Source organism: Agelaius tricolor, unplaced genomic scaffold, assembly GCF_023055355.1.
Source record: "Agelaius tricolor isolate 1412-34295 unplaced genomic scaffold, bAgeTri1.0.p SCAF_1, whole genome shotgun sequence".
Classification (NCBI taxonomy): Eukaryota; Metazoa; Chordata; class Aves; order Passeriformes; family Icteridae; genus Agelaius; species Agelaius tricolor.
In genome coordinates, this window is record NW_027269261.1 from 18,126,529 (window position 1) to 18,153,711 (window position 27,183).

The 27,183-nt window shown below is 42.3% G+C and overlaps 1 protein-coding gene across 9 annotated transcripts in view; it reads left to right on the forward strand.

Annotated features, from left to right (window-relative positions):
- The first annotated feature begins 4,940 nt into the window (after window positions 1-4,940).
- SUSD4 (sushi domain containing 4) overlaps window positions 4,941-27,183 on the forward strand; it is a 73,968-nt gene continuing 51,725 nt past the window's right edge. For 5 of the 9 annotated variants that reach the window (XM_071425280.1, XM_071425289.1, XM_071425300.1 and 2 more), the window contains exons 1-2: window positions 5,199-5,340; window positions 5,736-5,891. In XM_071425280.1, the coding sequence (XP_071281381.1) occupies window positions 5,217-5,340; window positions 5,736-5,891 (280 nt within the window). In that variant the 5' untranslated portion in view covers window positions 5,199-5,216. The other 4 variants (XM_071425329.1, XM_071425309.1, XM_071425319.1 and 1 more) reach the window with 4 other exon arrangements.

The following is a 27,183-nucleotide window of genomic DNA, read 5'->3' on the forward strand; positions in this document are numbered from 1 at the left end:
ATCTACCCAGAGATGTGTAGGGGGTCAGTCTCCTGCAGAATCAAGCAAAGGCAATGTCATGGTGAAGAGGAGGGTCTCTAGGAGTATTTTTCTGGGCACACTTGGGAATAGATTGGAAAGCACTTAAGAACTCATTAATTCTTGAATATTAACTGTAAGACATCACCACTAACATCTAAGAAGACAAAATCTTTCTTGGCAAAGCATCTATCTGTTCTTACATGGTTTAATAAGGGGCACCTCCCCAGAATCACCTATGCAAACCTTTTTTTTTGGTGAAATATCAGCTCATTAATATTTCTAAGTTAAAAGGGAAATACGGTGTACTCCAGGTATGAAGGAAGTGACTGAATGCCTTATCTGATATATAAGGGAGTTCAACAAATGAGTTTTTACTTGAAAATGCTTGAAAGCTTGAGCCTGTTTAGACTACAAGTAGTACAGCATATCTAAGGCCATTATCTTTCATAAGGACACAACACGGTCATTATGAATCTTAGCCCTGAATAGTTTTGCACCTTCCAAGGCATTTGGAACTCTCTTTAGCAACTCCCTGCATTTTGGAAGATGATGCTTGAGCTCTTTTTCCTAATTTTGTGTGCAGAATTGTATTTACACCAGTAAATACATGTGAGCTTGAGGCAGTAACTCTTCCTTCTGGCCAATAAAATGGGAAGCTGGTCTGTGGCCAGAAGGTCTGGAGGATGTTTTGCAACAATATGTACTTACAGTCTGGATTGATGTTCTGCAGCCAAATCTCAATGCCAGTCATTGCTATTTTATATTTTAAAATAATTGATTGCAGACTTCTGTGTTAGGCTGTTCTTTTCCCCAGGGACTGACCACCCCTTTGCTCATACAGCTGCCATTAGCATGCCCTGGGGTCTTTTTTTTTAAAGTCTCACACTGTCAAATATAAATTCTCTCTTTACCCTCAGCTACAAGCTTCACCACTTCCTTTTCACTCCTTCCTGGAGTCCAGTTTAAGGATGAAACTTACCTACCCAACAGCCACATCACCAGGACTATTCCTTCTGGCCTTGCTTTTCAGCAGGTAAAACATGGAGAAGGAATATCTTAATGTGATAATTAAAACCCCCAAACACTTAATCTAATACCCAATATTTTGGGTTACATTTTGCTAGCAAATTAAAGATGCCCATGGCCACTCATGCATGCAATTAGGCCAACCAGAGTGTTAGGTACCCAAGAATTTGGACAAAACCTCCTTTCCAGCTGACTCTTACCACAGTGCCCTGCTTTTGGATGGGATAGAGCTGATTTTCTCCTTAGTGGGTGGTATATGCTGCATTTTGAGTTTAGTATGAGAACAGTGTTGACAATACACTGATGTTTTAGTTGTTGCTGAGTGGTGCTTACTCTAAATCAAGACTTTTCTGTTTCCTATACTCTACCAGCAAGGAGCTGCACAAGAAGCCATGAGGGAGCATAGCCAAGACAGCTGACCTGAACTAGCCAAAGGGATATTCCACACCATAAAGAGTCATGCTCAGGACATAAACTGGGGGAAATTGGCCAGGAGGGACCAATCACTGCTGGGCATCATTCAGAGGGTGGTGAGCAACTGTGTTATGAATCACTTGTTTCTCTTGGGGCTTATTCCTCTCTCTCTGTCCATCTTTTTCAGTCTAATTATTCTTAGCATTATTATCCTTACTATATTTTACTTTGTTTCAATTATTAAACTGTTCTTATCTCAATTATTAAACTCAGAACTCGTGTTCTGTTCTCAACCCATGAGTTTCTTATCTTTTTTTTCCAGTTCTCCTCCCATTCCTGTCAGGATGATAGGATGATGGAGGACTGGGTGAGCTCATTCATTCCGTAGTTCTTTTTTTTTTTTTTTTTTTTTTTTTTTTTTTTTGAGTGAATGAATTTTTTCCCTTTGAAACAAGACCTGTCAGCAGTTCTGGAAATAGTTTAGTCCAGATACCTTCCCACTGAGCAGTGTGAGTGTGAATGAGACTACAGCAGATTTGGCAGCTCCTGTTCCCATTTTGGTCCTCGTTTTTGAGCATTCTCAAATACTTTCATGTGCCATGGCAGCAACTGTGCAACACAAGTTCATGTTACAAGGTCACCACTTGGTCTGGTGATGCCACAGACATCAAAGACATTGCCTTGGATGCTTTGAAAGATAGTCCCTACTTCTTGACACAGAGAGAAAATTATTATATTGTATCCAGGACTCAAGGCCAAATGCTGTGTAGGGTGGGCATGCCTTCATACTCCTAGTCCTGGGCAGAGTCAGTGTTGCTGCTCTTGTCACTTGGCTTGGAGTGAGGGGCCAATTTTTGGGTTGGATGCATTTAACTGAATTTTCCAATCTAGCTTTTTATCCAGTACAGACTTCAGAATAAGATAATCAACTAAAGGAGGGCATGTGAGAAGATAAGAATAAGAGAATGAAGCAGATCAATGTGTATGGCAAGACAAAACTAAAATCCTGCAACTACAGGAGTTATACACACAATTGTTTATTCTCAAGGTGATTACAAAACCCCAGGAGAAGATGAGCTGTAAGCCCACAGCCAGCCATAATCTGGCTGGGATGCTCACCCTGCACTTGCTAGAAACAGCCAGGAGCTGACTGTATGCACCAGCTGGAGCAGAGCTGAAGCCTCTTCCTCCAAGTAGAGTGAAGCTGGCCAGGAACACCTCTCACCACATGGCAGCACCCACAACCTGCCACAAGGAACACTTGATCTCCCCCTGCTCCCACCACCACCTTGATGCTCCTGGGCTCAAACAACAGGAACCTGAGTCTGGACAGTGCAGATGAGCACTGGCACTATTCATCTTCATTCTGAGAGGTGGCATTTTTAGCTGCAGAAGCAGTGCAGGGAGATGGAAGCAGCTTTGAGAGTACATATGAAGCAAAAAAAAAAAAAAAAGTCACATAATCTTTTGGTCCTGTTTGCAGCCTGTCTGTACCAGCACCAGGGAGGGTTTCTCCCCACCAGAGGCAATTCAGAGTTAGTCCCCACAGGTGTGAGGCTCATCTGTAACTTGCTTAAAAAAAAATGGTGGAGGGGCAGCCAAATGTATGAAGGCACAGAAATCATGACCTCTGGGTGGGATAACCAGGGGACAAATCCTCCTGTATTTTACAGTCTGTGCTATGTAACAGCAGCTCAGAGCTTCAGGTCCAGCCCACTGATCACTGCTCTGGCCCCACTTCAGCTCAGGAGGATGCAGTAAAATTGATTACAGATGTCAGATTTGGTCACAGAGTGGTTGTAGCCCTTCAGGCAATCCATCCACCCCTTCCAGAAACAAAGTCCAAGCCAAAGCAAAGTAGCTCCTTCCCCTCTGCCTCTCTGTGGCTGGGGTTGCTTCAGGCTTCATCCTCCTCCACCTTTTGCTGCTCCTCCCTCAGTTTAGGCTTTCCCGGGCTGCAGGAGTCCTTCCCTGCTCCTGGCTGACATGGATTCCTGCTAAACTCCTTCAGCCACTGGAGGCCCAAACCTTCAGCCACTGTCGCCACCTTGCACACACATGCCCTGCTCAGCAAGAGGAGAATTTTCATTAAGATTTTGAAGAAGAGCTGCTGCACAAGAAAACCTTGATTTCTTGGTGCTGTTTGGAGCAGGGGTGCTCCCACTCACGTGGGGTGGCTGACAGGTGTCTGAAACACTCAGTTGTCCTTCCTCAAGCTGAATGGTGTCAGAGGTGCAGCTGCACACTTGGGGATAGAAACAAGGCAGAAACAAAGGTTAAGTAATACCTATCAACACTGACAGATGAGTTGCCTCTTCCTCCTCAGAAGTGTCTGTGTGCTCCATCCACACTGAAGGTAGACATTATATCCACCACTTTGCATTTCAATTGATGGAGAACATGAATAGTGTCAGATTGCTCAAGACATTATCTTTTGCTATTTTGATTTCAAAAATGAAAGCTATCAAATCAGTACCATAAAGATCCTCTTATTACAGATAACAGGAATTGCTGCATTATTGGTCTGTCCTACCACTTGTAGTAGTTCATGGCTTATTGCCCCTGAAGAACATCTCTATCATGTAACTGTGCCTGTCTGTGTTTGCATGGCATATGAGAGCTATTACTGCTCTGAACTCCCTCTTTGGGCTGGCTGGGGACATGAAAATTGACCTGATCAGGAAATGATGCTTGGTGAAAATGCTCTATAGTTTCCAAATTTTCCTGTTTAAGGGGAGCAGCAAAATTCTCTTAGCTGAAAATTGGCCAACACTTCCCTATTCTTAGCAGAATACCTACATTTCACTGTGAGATGCCCATTTTCTCCAGGGGAGATAAAGTACTATGCTTCTTACACTGGCCTTTGAACTGATACATGATTTGAACGAAAATCTATCCTGAAGAGCCTTAAGTTTTAACTTGGAGGAATGAGCATCAGATAGCTGAGATACATGAAAAGAACTTCAATGTTACCAGTATTTATTATTAACTTTGAAGCATCAGGATGTGCTATGTCCACATGCTGTTAATATTACCCCACGTGCCTTTGGGTCCGTGTTTGTACTAAGCATAGGCATGCTTCATTGTAAATGTGTATTCTCTTGTCCCTGGTTTTGTTCACCTTGCTGTGTCTCAGGAGTGTGCCAAACACCTTAATCTGCTTAGCAGAGTCCTTTTCAGCTAGAGGACACCCTCTGCTACCTCTGAGCAAGGGAAGAGGTGCAATGCCCAGCTGTGGAATGGCACCAGGAAACACAGAGCTACCGCAGCTGCTGGAGCCACGAGACGAGTCTCTGATTCAGTGATTTGTGGCTGTGAATTTCACAGATTCACTAAATATAGCTGGATGCTGATTCGTAACAGTAAATTGCTCCAGCCGGCAGGCCCAGGCGTCCTGCCTTTCCCCAGAGGCAGCTGATGGGCGAGAGTGCTCAGGAATACACCTCTCCATTCCCAAAAACGGTGAAAGATGAGGCACTGGCACCAGCGCTGCTAAACCGTGTCTCGTATCTAACGCTCTGTCTACGTGAGAAAGCACAGGACACTCCAAAGATGCTCCGTCAGTGCTGTGCACCGCGAAACCCCGTTTGAGGTGAAAACGAGCAGAAACGACCGGGAGCGAAGCCTTAACTTCCCCTTCCCCTACCCTTGGCAGTTTTGGGGTGCCTCCCGGCCCGGGACAGGGAGTGCCCCTGAGGGCCGGGCTGCCCGGGCGGCACAGCGGGAGAGGCGGCTCGGCCGTGCCCGCGGCTGCCATGCGTGCTTGGAGCGCCGGGGCTGCCCGCGCTCCCGCCGCTTGCGGTTCCCCGCGCCTCCGCTCCACAGCGGCTGGGCCGGGCCGGTGCGCGCTGCGGCTGCCGCTGCCTGCCCCGCTGGCAGGTAGGGCCGGCCGGCTGCGGGGTGCGCAGGAGTCCCTGTGCGCCTGTGTGGCGTGTGAACGTGTGTGAGTGTGCGTGTGCGCTCCGCCCGGCCCCGGCAGGCTGCCGAGCCGCAGCGGCGGAGGCGGCGGCAGCAGCCGCGGAGGTACCGCTGGCTCTGGCGGGGGGTGGGCCAGCAGGTAGCGGCGGCAGGGGTCACGGCCGGGGAGCCGCGGGGCCGGGAGGGCGGCTGAGCGGGCAGGAACGCGTCCCGGGGCGGGCGGGGGGCGGCGCGGGGGCTACCCGCGGAACCGGCGCGGAACCGGCGCGGAACCGGCGCGGAACCGGCGCGGAACCGGCGCGGAACCGGCGCGGAGCCCCGGGCAGCGGCGAGGCGGAGCGGCTCTCTCGTTGCAGGTGGCGGCGAACCGGATGCCTTTGGCGGGCAGAAGATGTGTCATGGGAAGCAGCCGAGCGGCGGCGGTGCCCTCCTGGCGGCGCGGCGGCGGGCGCTGGCCGCGGCGCTGTGGCTGCAGTTGGCGCTGAGCCTCGGCCCGGGGCTGGCGGCGGGCGGTGAGTGAGCGAGGCGCCCTGGCCCCGTCCCCGGTCCCCTCCTCCGCCCGGCCCCGGCCCGCGCCACCCCATCCCCAGCCGACCCCGCAGCCCCGACCCGGGGAGAGCAGGAAAGTTCCCCCCCCTGCGCCCCCCACCCCCTCCCGTGCCCGCCGCGGGGACGCGCAGCTTTTGGCACCCTGCGTGGGGACCGCCGGTAGGAGGGAGCACTGGCTCTCTGTAAGTACAGCTTCATTTTGAAACAGCGTAATTTTTTTGAATCTAAAGCGGAAAAAAAAAAAAAAAAGCCTTGCCTCGCCGCGGTCCGCTCCGATATCTCTTGGATGACTCTCAGTGCAAAATCCCCGTGCAGCTGGGGAAAGCAGGAATTTGGGGAGGAAGCTGGCGATTCGGGTTTGTAAATGCAACAACGTCCTTCAGCACTCTCCTAGTGGAGGAGCGACCCAGCCTTATTTGACCTTTTTAATTTTAATTACCTTTTTAACACTATCATTTAAATTATTGAGCCTGTGAGATATTTCAGGAGGTACTTTTAATTACAAAATTGTTTTAAATTGATTTCATAATTAGACTTGGATTACTGGAAAAAAAGTAAACTGCTTTGCTGCAAAATGAACTTAGCTGTGATATGAGAGCAGCTTCACATTCCTACTCCAGCATGGTATTATATATTTGTGTTGGGGGAATAAGCCATTTTTATGATTGAATTGCATCACTAATGGCAGGCAGAGCCCGATATAAAAATTGCTTGAGCTTCTTCTTCTCGTGCCAAAGATTTATGCCAAAATTTTCTAACTTGAATGCCTAAGCCCAACAGCTCTAGTCCAGATGTGTTTTCTGTCACTCAATATGGACTTACAGGAGTATGGCTAAAGAGAGCTTCAAAAGGTCATCTTGTCCATCCTCCTCCTGATTCAGTCCTATTTTTCTCTCTGGAGACAATAATGCCATTTTCCAATAGAAATCCTGTGACTGCAAATGTGATTCCAGCTAAAAAAGCTTTTAAACCATTGCAGTCACTACGTACCCCTCTTTAGAAATCAATGCCTTTTTATTTTTAAAATTTATTTTATTACAACTGTGCAACATTGGTTTCCTGGGCAGTTGATGTTTCAGTGTGGTGGTGCTATTCAGCCTGTCCTGTGCCTTTCTTGGGATTGGAGTTGTGCATGCTTCTGTCCTTCTCTAACCTTCTTATGGCTCCATTCATAAAAATGAAGCTGCTCCAAGGCCCCCTCCTCCCTGAGGCTCTGCATATCCCACAGTTTGATTGTCAGCACTTATTTGGCCAATTAGTGCAAAAGGTTCTTCAAAATATGGTTTATATCTCCCTCAAATTGAATAGTTTTCATCCTAGCCTGCAATAAATCGTTGTGCGATGCTGATCGTTACTAATGCTGCTGCCTTTCACCTCAGTGGTGTAACTAATTCTGTATCAAATTTCATTTGTAAATCACTTCAGTATCTTTCAATAATTTGGGGGTATTTTTGGACAGAGTCTAGGGAAAGGCAATGCACTGAACAATTGTGCATGGCCATAATCACTAGTGAAAAACATTCATTGCTGTTCTGATTATTGCTATTAGTTTCCAGTGTGGTTGTGCTCAGAAGGTAGGCACTGTATAAATCCCAGCAAAGGTACAGTCCTTTCATGTGGTAGAATATACAGTTGTTGGGTTTCTTTCACCCTGAGTCATTTGAGTGGTAAAAATAATGAGCTATGTAATTAGAGCAGAGGACTGTGAATTAGCATCCCTCCTATTTTAGGCTCCGTTGTATCTGTGAGCAGGCTCACTGTACTTATGTAGCTTGCTGTGTTTGCTGTGGGGGCTCAGCTTTTGGCTCCCCAGCCTGTGACCCAGAGTTTGGGAACTCTGTAAGCAGCTGTTGACCAAAGTTGTGATTTTCTGGTACCTTTGAAAATTTCATTTCTGTAGGACTCTCATTTTATGGATCTGTGTATTTAGACACAAGGCACATGGCATTACTGACTAGTTTGGAAAATGTAGCTCCAGTCTCCTTCTATCTTCTCATTATCTGTTAAATGAGGATAATCATACTTCTCTCAGAGATTAGAAAAGAGTTTTGATGACATTTAATGAAAATACTATGGAGGTGGAAAGAATTAGTTTCAAAAGCTTTAGAAAAACAGCACTGACAATATGCTGAAATAAAAACTGCCTCACATATTAAAACATTAAAATGAATAATTTAGGGTTATTTTTTCTAAAAAGCAATCTACAGCTTGTATTTTGGATCCCATTTACAGCTTCTTCCCTTCCTTGGGTGATACCAGGATTTGTCTCCTGTAATAATCCTGTTACGACTTGTGTGTCTTTGTCTATCTTATATCTGACTAAGCTCTATTGATTGTCATGTTCTACGATTTCACCCCAAATCAATACTACTTATAACTCTTTCTTTCTTGTCAATAACCATACAGAGAATAACTTTGTTTGTTATACTTTGACTTTTGCAAAAGTGAATCTAGCGAAAAAATTTGCTGTAGAAGTGAATTCAAATGAGCAAACCTTTCAGCTATCAATATCCCTCATTCATCCCTGATGTATTAAAAACTCTGTTGCTACTGAGGATAAAGTGTATCTCTCATACTTAGCCTGTGCCTTTCATCTAGTCATTTCTGTTTACAGAATTATTTAGGTTGGAAAAGACCTTTAAGATCATGGAGCCTAAGTGTTAATGTGGCACGGCAGAGGCCACCACTAAAGCGGCAGAGGCCACCACTAAAGCGTGGCCCCAAGTGCCACATTTACACATCTTTTAAATGCCCCAGGGGTGGCTGGTTCAACCACTTCCCTGGGCAACCTGTTCCAATGCTTGACTTCCCTTTTGGTGAAGAAATTGTTTCTAATATCCAGTTTAAACCTTCTCTAGTGCAACTTGAGGCCTTGTTACCTGGGAGAGGAGGCCATCCCCCATGTGGCTGCACCCTCCTTTCAGGTGGTTGTAGAGAGTGATAAGGTCTTCCCTTCAGCCTCATTTTCTCCAGGCTGAACCTCCCCAGCTCCCTCAGCTGCTCCTCATCAGGAGGTACAAAAAAAGAGACAAAGCAGGAGCAGGCTGAGAAGTCTGGTATAAGGAGAAATGAAATGTTAGTGGATGAAGCCGATGACAATTTACCCTGGAGTTTTAAGGTATTGAGTTCACTGTGAAACTAGTATGGAGAAAAAAGCTGTAATGATGAATTTTTAAATATATTTCAAATTCCTGTAACTATATTAAAATAGTGGAGGATGATGAAATCTCAAAGGAGAGGGAGAAAAAAAAATTCAATAAGATTCTGGTTTCGAGATTTGTTATGTTGTCTTGTACCCAGATGTCACTTGGGCATGTGTCTGCTTTGTTGTCATGGGTCAGTTGGGTAAGCTCTGTTCTTCTGCAGGGCCCAGTGGGGAGTCTCAGGGCTGCAGCACACATCACCACAGGCTTGGATAGGGCCATGACCTTGTTTTGCCTCCTGGCGTTGAGCAGTGTTAGCATTTTGGCTGTATTTCACGGTCTGTTTCATCTCTTTGACATTCTGCTGCAGAAATGCACACTCCAGTTCCTCCAAAGCCTGGATGGCTCCAGTTTTTCTGAACTTTTCCTAAGTTTTTGTTGTACTTTCTGGATTGCTGGTCATTCATGAGCTTGCTCTCATGGAACCACTTCTCTGTGGAATGTGCCTCACTGGCATTGAACAGAGCTGAGGAATATCCTATGCCTTGGAGCTCTCCTCCTGCTCAGACATCTTGGGTTCCTTTGTTGTCATTATAGGATGATGCTGCATTATATTCAGCTTCTGGTTCTCTGTAGCTCTCAGGGCAGAAAATGCTCTCTTTTTGGCATTGTAATCTGTTGTATTGCACTTACAGTAATCAATTTGTGGTGTTTCCCTGGTTGCATGTTCTGCAGGCGACATCCCTCTGCATCAGTAGTGCTCTTAAGCTGGGAAGCACATCATGTACAATTGCAAAGAAATCTGGCATATTGTGAAACTGTCAAAAAAACTGAGTATTAGTGATTCCATGAAGAATAGTGGTGAGATTCTTTCTCTAGACTAAGGCTGAATTGTTACTGCTCTGTGATTGTATTACATTTGATTGAAATTTTGGTTATGCCATGGTTATGGTAACTAACCATTGACTTTGGATGTAGTGGCCATCAAAACCACATCCCTCAGGTTTCTGAGGGTAGTGGACTTTTTTCCCTGGGGTAATACAAGTTTTTGATATGTGATGATGATGATGCAGATCTTTGATAGGGCTGACTTTTTGGTAACCTGCAGTTGTTTCTGGCAAGAAAAGCTAGCCAGAGATTTGCCATAAGCACCTTCCATGTGATTTTGGAATTATAAAGAAGGTTTTCTGAAAACTCTAAATGTTTTTTGATACCCTCTCACTAAGTCTGCAGCTAATGTATTTTACTGTCTCCCTCTCAGTGCGTCTGCTTTTCTTGTCAAGCAAAATAGACGTTTCAGCCTTGAGTTCCTTGTACATTTGATGAAATCATCAGTTATTGTGTAGGATTTTTCTTAACCTCCAGCTTATTGGAGAAGCTCAATGCTTTGAAAGGAAAAGATTTTTCCCACAGTGACAGGATCTTAATCCCATATGTACCTCATGCAACCTCTGTTCTCAGCAGTTAATCACTATTTTGGTGCTGCTCTGATTGCAAGTGGTAAGGCCGGTGACATCAGAGGATGACAGTTCATCAGTTGTCTTAGTGGCACGTCCATCTGCCTACAGCCTTGAGAGAAGTGGGCATATTTGATAGATTAATCTTAAATCAGTTTCTTAGCACTGTGCTAGAAGGAGCTTTATCACTGATGTGCTGTGTCATTTGGAGACCGAGGTTAACTCTTGCTTCGCTGCTTTGCTTCCTTACTCCCAGGATTGCAATAGAGTATCTTTGATCTCTGTATTAGGGATGATTACAACTTTGGGAGAATTAATTATGCTTTGCTTGATTTTCTCATCTATAAAGTAGATAAGCGATGTATTTTGTGGGCGTGTTATGAGGGAGTTTGAGAACCTCCCAAAGAAAATGTTACCAGAATGAGAAATAGAAATTTTAGCAAAGCATAAACTGAGCTTTATCAAAGTACAAGGTTCTTTACTATTCATTATTTTTGTTGTTGCTATTTGTGGGGTTTAATAATTGAATATTCTTACCAGAATTGGGAAAATGCTATATTTTTTTACTTTTATAGATTCTTACAGATTTTTTTCTACAGGATTGATCATGTACTCAACCTTTTTTTTTCAAATATTGTTTGAACTCTGATTGCAGTTCATTTACTTTTATAACAAAATACACAGTATTAGAAGCAGGAAACCTTGCACTTGTGCTGTGCATTTTCATGAGGTTTTAGGCAGGAAAAGGACCACAAAATATGGCCTGAATTCATATTTGCTGTGTGCTGGTGAAAATATGAATGAAGGCTGGGCTACACTTACTGGTGAGCATTGCTTAGTCAAAAAATAAGCTTGAGGGATAAAGTGGTGTAGTGTGTACAGTTTGATTCACTAAGTGGAAAAATTTGCTTTGCTAACATATTAAGGGACTGAAGATACAAGGATCCTAACAAATTCAGCAATTTAACTGTGAAACTGGCATCTTCTCACTTGGTTTTATGTCTCCTCAGCTACTTCTTTTGAGGTGGCACAAGGAGAGCATTATGAAACCAATTATGGGCTGTACATTTATTAATTCTCACAGTGGTTTATAACAGCAGTTTTTGGTGTCCACACTCACCATCTATCTGACTGCACTATTGCTTTTGTTGGCACCAAGCTTGAACTCTTGCTTTTCAGAGGGGGCTCCCAATGGCTTTTCCTGAACAGCTGGACTGCTGATGGGATTCATCTGAGTCAGGATGTTTCTTTCTTTTCGTACTGTAAACAGTGGAAGTGGTTGGTGGTGCCATCTGTGCTCACTGAGATCCTGTGGGGCAAATGTGTTTCCACACTTGTGACCTTTGATTCTTTTAAATTAAGTAGTGTCCATCCTGGGTTGCTCTTCTGCTTGTTGTCAAGCATTTTTTTAGCTAGGGAGAGTCTAGAATTTATCAGGAACATTTCTGTATTAATTGATTTTGTCACTGATGACCAACTTCAGAAAGGAGTATAGGGGCTTTTCTGCCAGCACCCCTGCTTACTTTTGATAAACGTATCTCATTAAACCCATAATTTGACAAATATTCTTGACTGTGGTAGCTTAATAGTGACAACAGTAATAAAAATGTGACTTATTTTTTTATATAGTTCTTCTCATCCATGGAGTTTAAAGCACTTTATAAAGGAATGTAAGTATTATTATGCTCCTTTGTAGGTGGAGAAATGACTGTAGAAAGATTAAATGTCTTGAAGACGCATTTTATGTAAGAAACAGATGTTGCCATATACAGGGAAGAGATCCTTTGGATCTTCATCTGTAACTTTCTTCTGTAAATAGAATTTAGGGGAATTCCTAATCCACATTTTTATAATATGGTCTCTATAATAGGATTTTTTGGCTGTGACTGTCTTCTAATTGAGATGAGCAACTGATTTCCTATTCGCTTGAATTGCTACTTAAGCAAATCACAGAGAGTTTTTCCAGTGTGATTTATTTGTGTCACTCCTTTATGTCTGAGATATCACATTGCATTTTTCCTGACACCAAAAACATCTTCAGAATAACAACAACAAAAAAAAAGAGTCATGAGTTAGGGTAGAGCCCTGAAAAGTGGTATTATGCAGATTTCTAATGGTGTAAAGTCCATATTAAGAAGAAGGGTATTTCTGCCTTGCTCAGTCATTTGGTTCATGATCACAGTTTACACAAAAGAGCAACATTAGAGAAGTTCTGCATGTGTTTTAAATTAATTGAAACATACTTGAACAGTTAGAGAGGAGAAAATCATTGCATGACAGGCAGGTCCATGCAGGCTGTGGTTTGAGTGCCATTGCCTTATAATGCCTGTCCCTCTTTAGAAATCAGTGGATGTGTAATGTGTTCCCATAAAAATATGGATTCAGCTTACAAATGTTTGCTCATGGAAGCATATGATGTAATGCAGAGGACACAGAAGGATGAAACAGGTCTGCTTCCTTGATCCTTTCTGCACATGGTGAAGCACAGGTAAGGGTGCAGCAGAGTTTCTGTGTTGAGATTCTTTAACTAGAAAAATTTACAAACTGAAAAGAGGAAATAGCTTACAATAGCCTGAGGAAGAAAATAGGTTATGTTACTAGGGGTTAGATTATGTAGAAGTTGGGTTATCAAGGGTATCATGAGATAATATGCTAAAAATACACTCTCTTGTACACTGCTAAAGAAAAAATGAGATATGGCATGTATATGAATCAGAGGAATCGTTATATCACTGGACTCCCATTCCGGAGACCGAGAGAAAACACTAAAAAGAAGAGGTTGTCTTTGAAAATGCAAAGCCTTCAGATCTTTTTTAGTACTGCAGAAAGGCAGCAGAACTCATAGCTGTTTATGTATCAGGAGGCTGGAGAACACCATACAGATTCAAGAGAAAAGCTGTCATACATGCTGGGAGGGAGGAGAAGATGCTCAGAAAAAGAAGCTTGTAAACATGGGGTCCTGTTCTCACTTCTGTCATTAGTACCAGCAAGTCTGTGCAGTAGAAAACTATGGAACAGAAATTTAAAAATTTAATTTACATCTTTCAATGTGACAGTGGTCACAGGGGTTTTCAGGATGAGGGAAGAGATGTAGATCTGACTCCATATTTCAGAAGGCTTGATTTATTATTTTATGATATATATTACATTAAAACTATACTAAAGAATAGAAGGAAAAGTTTCATCTCAGAAGGCTAGCTAAGCTAAGAATAGAATAGAAAAGAATGATAACAAAGGTAGCTGGCTCGGACAGAGAGAGAGAGCCAGCTCTGCCGTGACTGGTCACTAAATCCAAACATCCACACGAGACCAATCATGGATCCACCTGCTGCATTCCACAGCAGCAGATAATCATTGTTTACATTTTGTTCCTGGAGCCTCTCAGCTTCTCAGGAAGAAAAAATCCTAAGAAAGGATTTTCACAAAAAGATGCCTGCGACATTTCAAGACATGGGACAACACACTTGAGAGCAGAGTCACAGAAATAGGACTGGAAAAGAGCTCAGAAGTGCCTGTAGTTTCTCTTCCTGCCTAGAGCATGGGAGTCACACATTTACCTCAGGCATCTTACCATTTGAGACTTTAGGTTGGAAACTGTACCATCTAACCAAATGCTTCATTCTCAAACCTTTATAAATGTTTTTGTCAAGTCTAACTCGAATTGTCATTGCTGTAACATAGGACTCTGAGGATTTCCATCTCTAGTGTGGGATTCCCAAGTGTTACTTCCTCCTGCTTCCTCCTGTGCTGCTTGTCAGTAGAAATCCATCAGTGCTGTGTCTTGGGCCATCCTGACTGCTGCTGTCACTTTCCTGGGTCAGGCTGGAAGAATGAAGACTGCCCCAGCAACGAGTCTTTCAAAAGTTATGGATTATTTAACATCCTGGGACCTGAAGTTTAGCTGGACCTGCCCCAATGTTCGTGTGTTGCTCCAGCACAGAAGGAGCTGTTGTGATTCTTGATGGTGGAACTTCAATTTTTCTGGTTTAGTGAAGGTCACAGCTAAGTTTGTGCTTAACACAAGATCAGATATTTTACTAGCAGCTATCAAAAAGGTCAGCTTTACCTTGCTTGTTCTGAAGGGCTTGCAAGCATTTTCCAAAGTCACAATTGGAAAGCATCAGGAATAAATCTCAGAGCCCTCCCATAAAATATGCTTATTTACACAGTCTGTTCTCCTTGGGGGTATTAGACCTACTCTTTGTACTTGATCATGATGTAAACAGTATGGTTATTGCCACAGTAAATTGGACCCAAGTGAATTTGTGTTTTACTTCTGCAGACTGAGTGAGGTTGTTTATACTGAACAGCCCTGTGGTAATAGATTAAATCCACACAAAAGCCAGTCAATAGCTTAAGACTTCCGTGTGTGTTTGCAAATAAACAATTTTAACTGGAATTTTGATAAACAGCTGCTTGACAGCTGTCACCCCTAGTGCCTGCATTCCCATTTCCAGTGAAATGGTTGGTAATTGTGGGTATCCAGAAAGATTGTGTCATTCAGGAATGGCAGCGGGGAGGTGAGGGATATTCGAGGGATATTCGAGAGTGCGTGGGGAGGAGTTGCTTGGTAAGGCTAATTTGGAAGTTAGATTTAGAGCAGCACTAAGAGGTGAATTAGCAAGAGGTGATCTGCAATGGTGTGGGGATGGAAGTCAACAGCCCTACTTGCTTGGGTAAATCTATTAGCTGTAAGAACTTCATGGCATAGAGTGGAGGGGTTTTTTTATGTATTTCTAATACTCAGTGGAAACCTACCATGCTATTGCTGTGTTTGTGTGATAATGATTTGTATTCTGAAAGCAATGGGCACTTATGAGAGAGAGGCATTTTTCTGTATCTCTCCACTTAGTTGACATTTTTAGGCATATTTTGTACACATCATCTTACTCTGAGAGGACACAAATGATCCACTTACAACTGAAAATAAATAATAAATAATTTGGTCTCCTGTAAATTGGACTCATAAAATAGCTTGATTGCAATTACCAGCTTTGCAGTAATCTTGAAGGAATTAAGATAAAATGGTGTTATCATGAGCAATAGTAAAAATGAAAATACACAGACATTTGTGTTGATCTTGTAGAAGTGCAGAACATTCTTCTCTCCTCTGAAGGGGGACCATGACTCCTCCCAAAAGTACAGTCACAACCATTCTGGAGGAGCACTAAGCTGCTGCAGCCACAGTCCTGGGTCCTGCTCTATCCCTCCTTGGGTTTAGAGATAATCATCCTGGGTAGTTCTTTCCATTGCGGACTCATAACATCACATGCTCTTTTCTCTTCACTCCTTGTTCTCTTCTCCAAGGCCTGGGGTTCTTCTGTGGGGCCAGGGAAGAAATATGGAGGATACAGTCTCTTATCTTCGGACATAATTCCAGGTTAATACGATCTGGAGTTACATGGGTGAGCTGGAGGGTGTGACATGGCTGTGACAGCACAGCACCCACGTTTTAAAACTGCCCCTCACTCTGTCCTGTGGGATTGGTGTCCCAACATGAGAGGCTGTTGTTTCAGGCCTTGCCTCTTCTCTTTTGACACTCAGAAATGTTTGCCCAGATGGAAGAATCCAGCTTTCAAGTCTAGCAGAGTTCTTCCCTGCTGCTGGTAGCCTGTGCATTATCTGTCACTGTTGCCCTGATCCATTGCATCTGTCTTAAGAGACCAGCACAAGGAAGGTACAGTCTAGGACTGATTTTGTCAAGACTAGGCTGGTCTGTAGAGGCTAGGATATATTAGTTCAAGGGGAAAATCCCAGTAAAAAAATATATATAAATGATTGCACAATGTGTGTAGATGAAGCCCAACTCCATTATGCCTATGATCTCTTGGAAATTAGGTCAAGATGGGACATGCCTCTGCACAGTGGCTGTAAGAGATGCCAGTGGAAGAAATTGCAGGAAGGGGCATCTGGTTATAAAGGAGGGATACATATCTGTCTTGGTATGCAGCCATGCACTAACACATTTAGCATGCCCCTTATTAATCTTCTGGATAGGTGGATGGGTAGGGAGGAAGATTAGTAGTGGGATGTATGCATATATGCTGAATAAGAGTAAGAAACTAAGGAAAAAAACCTCACAACCCAGGAATGAAACAGCAAAAAATACCCTACACTCATTGACAGTCTTTACAAGGTTCTTATGCTGGTTCTTATCATTTACAAGGTTGCTTTTTACACTGAAAAATGGATGAGTGCTGCCTCTAATGCTTCTGTTTAGACACAAGAGTGATACTGGATTCATGTGAGGGATGGAGAGCAGGAAAGTGTTTGGTATACTTAGATTCTATTTCATTTTTATTTCATATTCAGTAAAGTTACAGAGACGTACTTCATTCCTCATTTTAAAGAGAAATCCATCAGATAAATTGCGTTCACTGGAGGGAGAGGAATTTTGTCAAAACCAAGATGAAAGATACCTTTCTGCAGTAGCCTTGATGTACTAGGAGGTGTGTTTCCTGGATGCTACTAATAGGTGTATTTTTTAACCCTGGGTTCTGTATATGAAAGAGTTTTCTTGGTCCTTCCAAAAGGCTGTCTCAGAAACCTTTTACTTCGAGCAGGTAGATCTATGCTGCTCAGGAAGTCTGTATGTCAGCCAAGCCAAGGTTACAGAACTGAAAAAAAGAGTATTTTGAACTTTTTTTTTTGCATGCCAACTTCTATTAGAATATTAATAAATGTAAGGGGGCACTCAGAATCAGCTCAGAATTATGTCAACTGGAGGGTTTGCTGCAGTGCATTAGTATCACAGGTAAATGATTCATGACTTTTGCCATCTTGGCCAGTTTGAAGCTGTGATTTAAGAATGCAGACTTTCAGGGAAAACAGTTATAAATCTGATCTGATTTTTTAAATATATTTTATAAATCTGATCTGATAATTATTTTTTTCCAAAGGAACAATGTAGCAGCTCCCAGCTGCAGCTCTGTAGTCATCTTAGCATTTGCTGTTTATGATCCCTTTTTGCCATACTAAATCTCAGTTTAATTCTTTGGTTGTTTTATTGGAGACGGAAAAGTCCTTTGGTAGTGCATATATACTTATAGTGTTAGAAAAAATATTTTCCATATGCTGAGGTTTTCTGTCCTTTCTGTCAAGTGATTCTGTTATCATATAATCTCCTCTGAAGTACAAACCGCATGCAGTGCAGGAAGCTGCAGCAGGGAGCCAGTGGGACTGGCAGCTTACTGTGAATGTTAACACGAGGTTGCTGTTTGTTCGCTTCGAAGTCCATTTGCTAGTTTTTCCCTGATCTGAATGTGTTTGGAAATTGGATGACATAGGGATTTTCCTGTTCATTAGCTTTCCATTTCTCCTGTGAATTTCCTAGGCAGGAAATTCAGACTATGGGGACTCTGGTCACCAGCACCACAGCCAAATTTCCTACAAGAGCAAATCTGGATCTTCTGTATTACCTCCTACACTTGACATAATGAATGGAGGAGGTAGGGGTGAGAAGAGTTTGTATGAGATGAAGAGATTTGACCTCATGAAACAGTTCTAAAATGATGCCCCCCCCTCAATGTACATGCAGGGATGAGGAAAATCTGGGTTTTTTTCTACAACACAAGATGATGCTGGTCCTTCTGGTTGGATGTACAGCCTCTCCTTTCAGTGTCTGAAGATCACTCATTCTTTCTCCCTTACATCCTTGTCAGTCTATACTTATACTTATCTCCTCCTCTGGCTTATTTTTAAAAGTACTTACCTGAAAATAAAATGAACAGGTGGACTAGTGCCTTTTCTGGGAGATTCTCTGGGAGACGCTACAAGGCAATTAAAAAATGTTTAATATGTCTCTTTTTGTAATTTGGCTCCCATTCAGCCTTCTCCAGATCATCTGGTCTGTCTGCTGTCTAGATCAACTAGCTTTTAAAAAATGTCTTCATGCGCACTTTTAAACCATTTGCCTTGATCAGAAATACAAAATAAAAGTCAGAAAAAACAAGATGGGGATGTGCTAGATGGGGAAAATATCAAGGGATATATTATTCAGAGCTTTATGTAATACTTCCTTTTTTTTCCTAGTTGTAATGGTAGTTTCACTCTTGCCTCTCTTATTGAACTTGACTGTATTCATTTGGTTTGTTATGGGTTATCTTAGTGAGATTTGAAAGCAAGGGCTGGTCAGTGTCCAGTCCTGAGTGTTCCTTAGTATCAGTTCATATGATCTGTGGTAGGAAGGGAATGATTCTGTACATCCAAGCCTAATGACTTCAATTTGTAAAGCTAAATAGCAAAACTGCTATGACTCACTATATTTTTAGCTCTGAAGAGGAGACAGTGGAGCAAAGGTTCATCTTCCATACCAACTGTGCCTTTTGTTGAACAATCTGATCTTGCTGAGAGGTTTAATGTTCATCCTTCCTTTTTTTTAACCAGGTTCTGTAAGATGCCATGCATCTGTTTGGCTTCTATTCATAATAGGCTCATTCCTTGAGAAAATGGTTCTCTGCTCTTGTGGTACTGTACAGGCCCTTGCACAGGACAGAGACTTTGCAATCTGAATTGTTGCTGGAAACAGCCAAAGTGGAAAATGTGATTGATTTAACTGAAACAGCAACACAGAAGTCTGTGGATTTGGTTTGTGCTATTTCAAGTAGAAATATTTTCTCAATTTTCCTTCAGAGTGCTAATTATTTTACGTTTAAAGAATGATTTTCAGAGGTTAGACATTTGGTAGTACAGAATAATAAAGGAAAAATCACATTTTCCCGTGGAATAACTGATCCAGATTCAGTTTGGAAAAGTGATTTCCAAAAGCTTTTGTTCCTCATCTCATGGAGTGCTGCAAAGCCTACCAGGCTGCATGGGCTCTGCTCCTGCCAGGTTGTCATGGTTTGATGCTGGTGCAATGCCAGTGTCCCCATGAAAATATATGCTCCCTGGTGTCTGCTGTGAGATGTGACCAGGAATAGAGCAAAGCAGGCTCCAACTTAGGAATAAAGAAGAAAAACTTTATTAACCTACACCTATATATAAAAAGAAACACACACAGAACTCAGAATGAAAACCTTCCAAAAACATTCCTCCTCTTCCACCAAATTTCCAATACATCCACCCCTCAGATCATCAACTCTCAGTCCATCACCACCCTTCAGATAATCAATTCTCAGTTCATCAAGGAGAGAGGAGTCCCTCTTGTACCATAGGCTTCCCCTGGAAACACAGTTGAAACCTCTTGTCACATGTGGCACTGCTTGGAGATCATTTGCCATTGTGACATCTTCCTTCCATGCCCGGTGCTTTTACCACTGCGCATGGACCAGAGCTGCTTCTAGGGTTCCCCTTTTAAGGATGCTTTGCCCAGCTCCAAAAAAGCACAGTCTCACTTTCGGGACACCTGTCCCCCCCCAGATTCACTCCCTGGGGCCAAGGGGTCTCGAGAACAGATTGCAGATTTTTTCTTCTACAGAAGAATCTACAGATTCTTCTTCCCTGAAGACGGAGGGCACCACCACCCTTCTCACCCGTCGTCTCTGTTCACACACTCCTTCACATAACATCACTGCACTCTCTTGGCGCCAAGCCATTGCCTCCCCCTAAATGCAGTCTCTGTGTCACAGGAAAAAATGGTTCTGTCCATGGCTATACAAGAAAAGTCCAGCCAAAGGCCACTCCATCACGTCCTCTCACCTAAGATTCTTCTCAACTTCTCTCGTGGCCCATTTCCTCTTATCTCATCTCTATCTCTCTTCTCATTCAACTCCAGGAGGATCAGCATTTGTAAGGTTTCCATCATCCAAGAAAAGGGTTAAAAATCTCAGGCTCTGCCTGTCCGGAACGTCCACGGCTGCCCTGCTGGGCACCAAATTTCAAGGTGGCACAAGCACCATCTCTCTCTCTCTCTCTCTCTCTCTCTCTCTCTCTGCCCGATGGGTCTCGGTGCTCCTCCACCCTTCCATCCTGCAGGGGCCTTCACCCCCCTTCTCTGTCCAAGCCCCGGCCTACCTCACCCAGCCGCATGGCTTCCCCTCCCCCACCCAGCCCACAGCCGGGCACGGGAGCTCTGATCTCTTTCACTGACACAACCCAAGAGAGCTTCCCCCTGGGAGTTCTCTGCTTTTAACCCCCTGTGTTCTCAGAGGCGTATCCATGTCCTCAGTGGCCACACCAGGTGCCAATATTCAAATCTGAGCACCTATTGGTTTGACCACAGCATCCCAAAAAACTCACTTCCTTTTCAAACCAGGACACAGGTTTACCTGGGGAATAACTGGTCATTAAAATCCTCTGTTGCATCCAAGCAGTTCCAGTTTTTAACATTGAATTTCTAAGTAAAAGTGAGTGGTGATACTGTCAGATTTGAATAAAAAAACATGTTTACATCCTAAAAAAGCAGTGACGTTACTTTGGAATTTAAGAACTCCTTTAGAATTAGTTTTAGCACTGAAATAATCCTAAAGTCCCTAAACTTTCAATTAAACAAAGGGCCTGAGCTGATGTGAAGGTGCAGGGCAGACCAGAGAGGTGCTACTGCCTTTGGGACACTTGCTAAGACTGTGACCAGAGCAAAAACCTGCATTCAGATTACTGAATAGTGGGATTTAGGTCCTAGTCTGTAGCTCATAATGGTGATGCAGCATACTTGATAAGGAGATTACTGGTTTTATGGTGAGGTGAGTTGAAGAAAAAAATAATTTTTAAATCACTTTAGGAGACTGCACATGCAGCAACCTTTTAATGGAAAAAACCCACCTTACTAGGATTTAAATCTAATTTGAATTATCTCTTAAGAGGGACATATGATGGTGAATGTCAGCTGAATGATGCTTGTATATTCTCTGTAGTGAGGTCTTGGTCTGCTGCATATGGAAGACTTACCTGAGCCAAAAAGGGAAATAAGGGCAGAGAATAAGGAGCACAGAGGAAGAATGTGCCTTACATTATCAGGGGATTGCAAATTCAGATAAAGTAAGACACACATTTTGTCCAAGAAGTCGGGTATGTAAGTTTAAAGCTTGTTCTAGGCAGTTTAACTTAGCCAGCACTTCCAACAGCTGATAACCTAAAGTGACACTGACCTTGGCAGACTTACAAGGGCAAGACTTGCACAGGGATAAATTATTTCTTGATCAGTTGCTCGAGTATATGAGATGCAGTCCAGCATTCCTTCAGTATTTGATTATGGGTGTTTGTTTTATCCCAGAACAAACATACTGATTGCAGACAGTGGAAGTAGAACTGTCTGTATATTTGAGCTTTTCTCTACCCAGGGGCGTAGTGATGCTACTGAGTTTGTGCTGTGCTGCTCTCTCCACTCACTTTCTTGACTCATCTGTTTTTAAAGCTGAAATGCATGGAGTAGGAAGTAGTGGTTTTGTTCAGTAACTGTGCAGTCAGGATTTTTGGCCAGGTTGTCTTTTTTCTGGCCTCATTGCCTTCACGTCCATGAGAAATTTCATGACCTTGGTATGTGGACACACTATTCCAATAGCACAGCTAGTTTTCAAGTGTTGTAAGTGGCTGCTCTGAGGCTGTCAGTGTTTAGAGACACAGTGGAGGCAACTTAGCCACACCGTCGCTATTTTTAATCCACCCTCTGTGTACTGAATCACCATACCACCTGCTAAATCTGTCAGGGTCTGTGGGTGGTAAATGATGCTAGGGTGTAATTCCCATTTTTTGTGAGGAGCTACCCAGATTCAGGAAATAAAATGCCATGGTGAGAACAGAACTCAGCTGTACCCTCCCCATGCTTGTTGTAGTGATTTCTGTATAACAGAATTGGGCTGTTCTGAAGTCATAGCCCTTTCCTGGATTTGTGGCCCAGTGGACAGATCTTGCTGGTTTCTTGCACTAACTGAATGCTGTCAATGTCAAAACTCCCACAGATACTATAATTTTCAGCTTAATATATTAAAATGCCTGTTATTTAAAAAAAAAAAAAAAAAACAAACAACAAAAAAACCATAATAAAAACCCTGGCCCAAAAATGTTATGTGATACCTCTGGGAAAGTGACAGCTGAAGGGTCCTTCTAGATCTTCTGTTGAGTGACTTGCTGTGTTCAGAGATGCTTTTGCACATGCTACTTTGCCCATCTGTTCTCCCTGCTTCCTCAGATCTCCTGAGCAGACAGAGAAGCACAACTCAGAAGACTTCTTTTCTCTCTGCAATTCAGAGATAAGAAATTATGTCAACTACAATACACTATTTGGATGCAAAAAACTCTGAGCTGGCAGGTAAAAAAACCCCAGATAGTATCCCTGTGGTGTGTGAGTTGCTCGAAGAATCCCAGTCCCCTTGGTTTACCAGTGGTGACTGAATTACAGACCTGTAATTTTGGACAGCCATGTTTTTTGTTTGCTTGCTCCTCTGTTAGACATTTAAAGGATATAATGCTCTGGTGAGAAATGGCTTAATTTATACCATTTGCTTTACCAGCATGGCCTTTAAGTCAATACTATATTGTGAGCTAAATCTCTGCTGACAGCACATGATTGATTCAATTTTGCAGATGGGACTCAACCTGTCTTATGATTACCTGTTGTGTCTCAACCTGTCTTATGGTTACTTGCACACAGACCTAGCCACTGACAACTCAAAAATGTTAATGTGGGTGAATGCTCACACATATGCTTTACATATATGTGAACACCCACTCCTTTATGCATTGCTGGAGGAAAAAATATACTTGTACACAAGAATCCTGTTCTTTATACATGGGGAATGCAGGATGCAAAGTTATGCAGCTAGAAATAGGAGCAGGGGGTTGAAATGTCAGCTTGTAAAAAAAAATGGAAAATTAATATTGAATGGTTGTATATTCAAGAGGGCTGAGCACGACAGGGATTTGTACTTGATTCATCTTCCTTCAGTAGGTCAGCACTTGTTGGCTCCAAATCTGAAGCTCCTTTCACCTGGAGGCCTTCTCTTACCATACTCTTGTAGGATACCTGTCTGTCCCACAGCCCTAGGCCACTTGACACTAATTCCCAGTAATTGCTGTCAGTGTTGAAGGAAAAGCTGGTACTGAGTCAGCGAAGAGAGGGAATTGTTCTGCCGTCCCTGGAAATTTTACATTTAGCACCAGTTTTGATACAAGGCTGCTGTGGCCTCCCCTGTGTGTTTTCTGAGTGTTGCCTGGTTCAGTGAAGACCACAGAAGTTCTGCATCAGAAGTAAAATGTCACAATTAAGTAGAGAAATTCAGTTTCCAGATTTTCATAGAACAATTTCTTATTGTAGAACATTCTGATTTGGAAGGGGCCCACAAGGATCATGGAAGTCCAGCTCCTGGCTCTGCACAGATTGTCTCATGGATAATCCATTTAGGATCATACTTTTGGAGATGCACTAAGCATTTGAAAGCATTTGAAAATATAAAATTTAGCTCACTTTTCATTTTTCTTTAACTTAGTGCCAATTTAGAAATTGTTATTTTGTTCAATAGACTTCAGTTGTAGCAGGCTAGTGCCTACACAGCAGAACTTTTCTGCCCTCCTTGATCCTGTCTGTGACTTATGAAACTGAGCAAGGGAGTCCCTGGGTCTCTCTGAAGACTAGATTATGACTCCAGTTTATTTGCACAACTGATGGCTTGAATTTCTTTTTTGTTCCAGAGTTTGTCCTCTAAGCATTTATTTTCCCATTTAATGAAAAATCTTTGCCTGGGGCTGAGCCCTGACACATGAAGTGGCATTTCAAGATCAAATGTTATTAATGTAAAAAAAAAAGCACTGGAGATCACTTATTTAATTTAAGGATTTATTTTCAGATGTGATTTATCCCAAATTTCTAGTAAAAGTCCATGGAAGTTATGATTTTTTACCGTTTTTTGAAAGCAGATCCTGACCTAAGACACATCAATCATACAGCACCATTAGTGAGGAAGGACTTATGGCCACTGTACTGAAATCTCTTTAAAATGTGACCATCTGCCCAGTCTTATGCAAAGGCAGCAAATACTAATTACAGAATGTTCTGACATCTCTGGACTTTTGACACAGCTGAATCTGACCCAGTATGTTTACAAAATTGAAGTTGATGTAATATATTGAAAACTTCACAGCTCAGTAATACTTTGTTTTCTGAACTGCTTTACCTTTGTAATAAGTATATTAGTCAAAAGAAATATATTTTTAAAAGGCGTTCAGTTCAAATTTGCATGAAAATTGTACTGTTGCTAGAGGATTTGTTATGAACTGTTACATAAATAATCTGCTTTTAAACTGTCGCAGATATCTTTTCATGAAAATCTTTTCTTTAGGATTTTTTTTCTTGAGAAGCTGAGAACCTTCAAGAACAAAATGTAAACAATGGTTATCTGCTGTTGTAGAATGCAACAAGTGCATCTGTGATTGGCCCATCTTAGATGTTTATAATTAATAGCCAATCACAGCTTAGTTAGCTCGGCTCTTTGTTCTGTTATTCATCCTTTTCTTAGTTTAGCTAGCTTTCTGAGAAACTTTTTCTTCTATTCTTTTAGTGTAGTTTTAATGTAATATATATAATAAAATAATAAATCAAGCTTTCTGAAATAGAGAATCAAATCTTCATCTCTTCTCTCATCTGAAAACCCCTGTGAACACCGTCACATTAAACAGCCTCTAAATACCTATTTATGCAATGTAGCAGTTGAAAAGTTAGCATGTATTTTAAGACTGACAGTAGCTTACTATGTTCAGCATCTTTGTCTTGTACAGCAGAACATTTTTCACTTAACAACATATTTGAAAAACCAAAGCAAATACCAAGAGACACACTATGCACACACACATGGGATTTAAATATAAAGTTCAAGTCACATTATGACTCAGCTGCAAGCAGGAAAATATTAAATCTGACGATTTTTTAGGAGCTGTGCTCTTGTGCTTAAATGTTATAAAGGTTATTTGTCAACAGATAATGCTGTACATGCTGTGACTTGAACGACCTAAGCTGAAAAGGTTTCTAAATGGATAAATATTAAGAACTGGAACTACACAGTCTCATCCCCTTAGCCAAGCCCATGAGAGGACTCCTTCAGCCACTCTGTTCAGTTCTGCTTTACTCTGTCTGCAAAACTGTTCACAGACCTGGGGCCTGCTTAACAAGGGCAGTGTCTGCATCATCTTGCCCTGTTAACAGCAGTGGCTCTTAGTGTTGTCTCCCTGCTTTTCAATCCAGCATCTGACTCTGCATTGAGAATTTCTCTTATGGCCTCTAGATGAGGTCATGTGTCCCTTGCTACCAAAACTGATTGTGTTCTGTGAGTGGTTTTGCCTCTTGTTAGACCATTAATGAATCTTGCTCCAAACATCAAGCTTAACAGCAAAATTGCAGGTTTTTAGTTAGCAGTGAAATAATCTTGACATTGCTCCAGCTTGTATTTGTGGGATTTTTATGCAATGTGCTTCTGGAATGGAGTGGAATATTGTATTCTGCCTACTCATTCTTCTATTCTTCATGTAAATATATACTCAAGTGTTTGCTGGAGGCAGTGATTTTTTAAGTCAAACAGGTTATATTTATTTAAGTGTGAATCTCCTATCCACTCCACCCTCGCAGGTGACAGTTCCTAAGATTGATTATTCAGAATGAACACCTCTCCTTATTCATGAATATGTCTTCTGCATGTGCAGGAGGACATTCATTCTATTCTGAAGTGGTCGCCACTTCTGCTCAGAGATGCTGCCCCTGCTTTGGCCTCACCATGGGAATTCACCAGGGACTGCTTGTGCCTCCAGGTACCCTTGGAACCAGTTGCCATGCTGTTAGATTTGTCTTGTTCTTAAGTTTGTACAGCCAGGACAAACAGCTGCTGTGTGAAAGGAAGGCAATGCCTGTCCCTGGTCTGCCCCAAAAGGGCTGATCCACTGCGATCCGACTGTGTGTGGGACTTGTCATGCAGGAGCAGCTGAGATGTCCCTGTGCACCTTGGTGCACTGGGACACAGTGGTGAGAATCCAACCCATATCCTGCCCCACACGATGAGTTTGTTTTAGGGGTGCAAAGCTGTGGCTTCATATTTGAAATCTGGAGGAATAAGTAGCTGAAGTAATTGTTAGTAAATTGTGTTCCTATTCAATTTTGAAATGAATAGATGATTCTTTTCAGAGATGTGTTAGTGGTGCCAAGTGAGAAGACTCCTTGGGCAAAAGATTTGACTACTTAGAAATTAAAATGGTGAAAAATAGATATAATATCTAGAAGATGATAGTTTTATCCTTTGGTCATATGTCTGTGCAGGCTGAAGAAATTAGTGGAGCTGGTTTCATTTTCTTAATGCCCTGTATGTGTTTTATACAACATTTTGGTTTTATAAGCAATCATGCACACATGCTTTCTGATTTCTCTGTTTCAGACTCTGGGAAGTTCTGACTTGTATAATGGGTCTAGAGTTATAAAGATTTAAATTGTGAAATATGTTAAATAAATAATATATTTCTTTAGAATCATCCTCAAAACTGAAGATTCAAGATTCAAGATTCTTGTTTTGAATGCTTCTTGAAGACTTTCTAAATCCCTGTCTTCTCAATCTCCTGGAAGGAGGGTGTGCTCACTTGTAGCTTACAGTTTGTCCTCCTTGTACTAGGTACAATCCTTTGAGATGCAGAGGTCATAGGTAATCAATCCTGCATTCATTTTTCAACAAAATAATTAATCTGACTGATATTGAGTAGAATTTTGCCTTGAGAGAGAACTGCAGAAGTATTGTGAACCATGCACT